We start from the raw sequence: 1523 nt of genomic DNA on the forward strand, positions 1-1523 counted from the left end.
CAAGACATGGCTTTTCCAGCAAGCGGGCCTGACCTAGGGAGGATTTTAGTTAGGGATGATTTTTAATATAATTTTAATTACGACACAGCTACTAATATTTGGCTTTTAATTTGGTCTTAGAGGGGTTTTTATTTTGGTATTTATTAACTTTATTTTAGTATTTTATTGTTATTTGTTTTTAATATGCTGTGCACCGCCCTGAGTCCTTCGGGAGAAGGGCGGTATATAAATCAAATTAATAATAATAATAATAATTGGGGAAGCCTGATTCGCTTAACAAGTGCTTAATGACCACAATAAAAATAGTCATAAAATCAGGTCCAATCAGGTGATGGATGACTCAATGACTGAATCACTTAGCAACTAAAATTCCAGTTCAGATTGTGGTTGTAAGCTGAGCACTCCCTGTATTGTTTGAACAACAAAATCTGTCCTTCTCTACTATTGCCCTTGCCCTATGGAACACTTCCCCCCAAGATGAGGAGGCCTTGCTCTCTTGGCCTTCTATAAATGTGTAAAAACATGGTTCTGCACCATATTATATGTATATTTATTTATTATATAGATAGCTATAATTTCCTCCTTTTTCTTATATTAAAAACAACCATCAAGGAAATGGCTTTTGAGCCTAGAGCAGGTGGAAGCAGCTAGACTAGAGAAATATGGCTGTTTCAAAAAGGTAAGTATACTTAGATAGGAGACCATCAGAAAATTCCAGAGCTATAGGTAAATTGCAAAGATGAAAAAAAAAACATTTTGGAAGAAGGCAAAAGCAAGCCACTTCCGCACAACTTCTGCACAATTTCATGGCTACACACATGTAGTTGTCAGGTGTCAAGCTTGATTTGAGAGTCTCTTCCTTTTGACAAGTTTTTTAGGTCTGTGAGAGGTATGCTCAAGGATTCTACTGGCCATCTGAAGATCAAACTAGGCATCTCTGCTTGGTGATCCAGTGAGACAGACATATACTTAACATCAAAGTGCATCTTGAAGCAAATGCTTAGTCTAGGCATTGGTTTTCATTTTAGATTTTGGGAAAGAAAATTTGAAAGTCAACGCCCTTGCCCAATAATGAGAAATCACAACCTTCTAATTTACTAAAAGCCACTTTCTCAGTAGACCCTAATCTCTCATTTCCCCAGTCTGGCAGGCATAATGCTTATTTACTTAGCACATTACGAATTATGAGTCAATAAACAGCACATTTAATGGTGTGAAACCTCCATTTTATTTTGGATTATCTGTGAATGTATTTGGATTGATTGAGAAAAACTTAATGTGAAATACCAAAGATAAAACCCTGAAATAGTTGAATCAAAAAATATTTGCTTTAAGACAATGATTTAACACTTCTCATTTAACATGCAGGTCAGGAACGTTTCACATCAATGACTCGACTGTATTACAGGGAGGCATCAGCCTGTGTTGCAATGTTTGATGTCACCAATTTTAGCACTTTCACCAATTGCCAGAAATGGAAACAAGATTTGGACAGCAAGTTGAAACTGCAAGATGGAAGTCCT

The 1523-nt window shown here is 36.4% G+C and overlaps 1 protein-coding gene across 1 annotated transcript in view; it reads left to right on the forward strand.

Annotated features, from left to right (window-relative positions):
• Positions 1–1523, forward strand: part of LOC107300039 (ras-related protein Rab-7L1) — an 11919-nt gene that overhangs the window by 4351 nt on the left and 6045 nt on the right. Inside the window, exon 2 of the mRNA XM_015829382.1 lies at positions 1369–1518. Within this exon, the coding sequence (XP_015684868.1) occupies positions 1389–1518 (130 nt within the window). The 5' untranslated portion in view covers positions 1369–1388. The remainder of the gene's footprint in view (positions 1–1368; positions 1519–1523) is intronic.

The sequence above is a fragment of the Protobothrops mucrosquamatus genome, unplaced genomic scaffold (assembly GCF_001527695.2).
Source record: "Protobothrops mucrosquamatus isolate PMUCROS unplaced genomic scaffold, P.Mucros_1.0 scaffold5998, whole genome shotgun sequence".
Lineage (NCBI taxonomy): Eukaryota > Metazoa > Chordata > Lepidosauria > Squamata > Viperidae > Protobothrops > Protobothrops mucrosquamatus.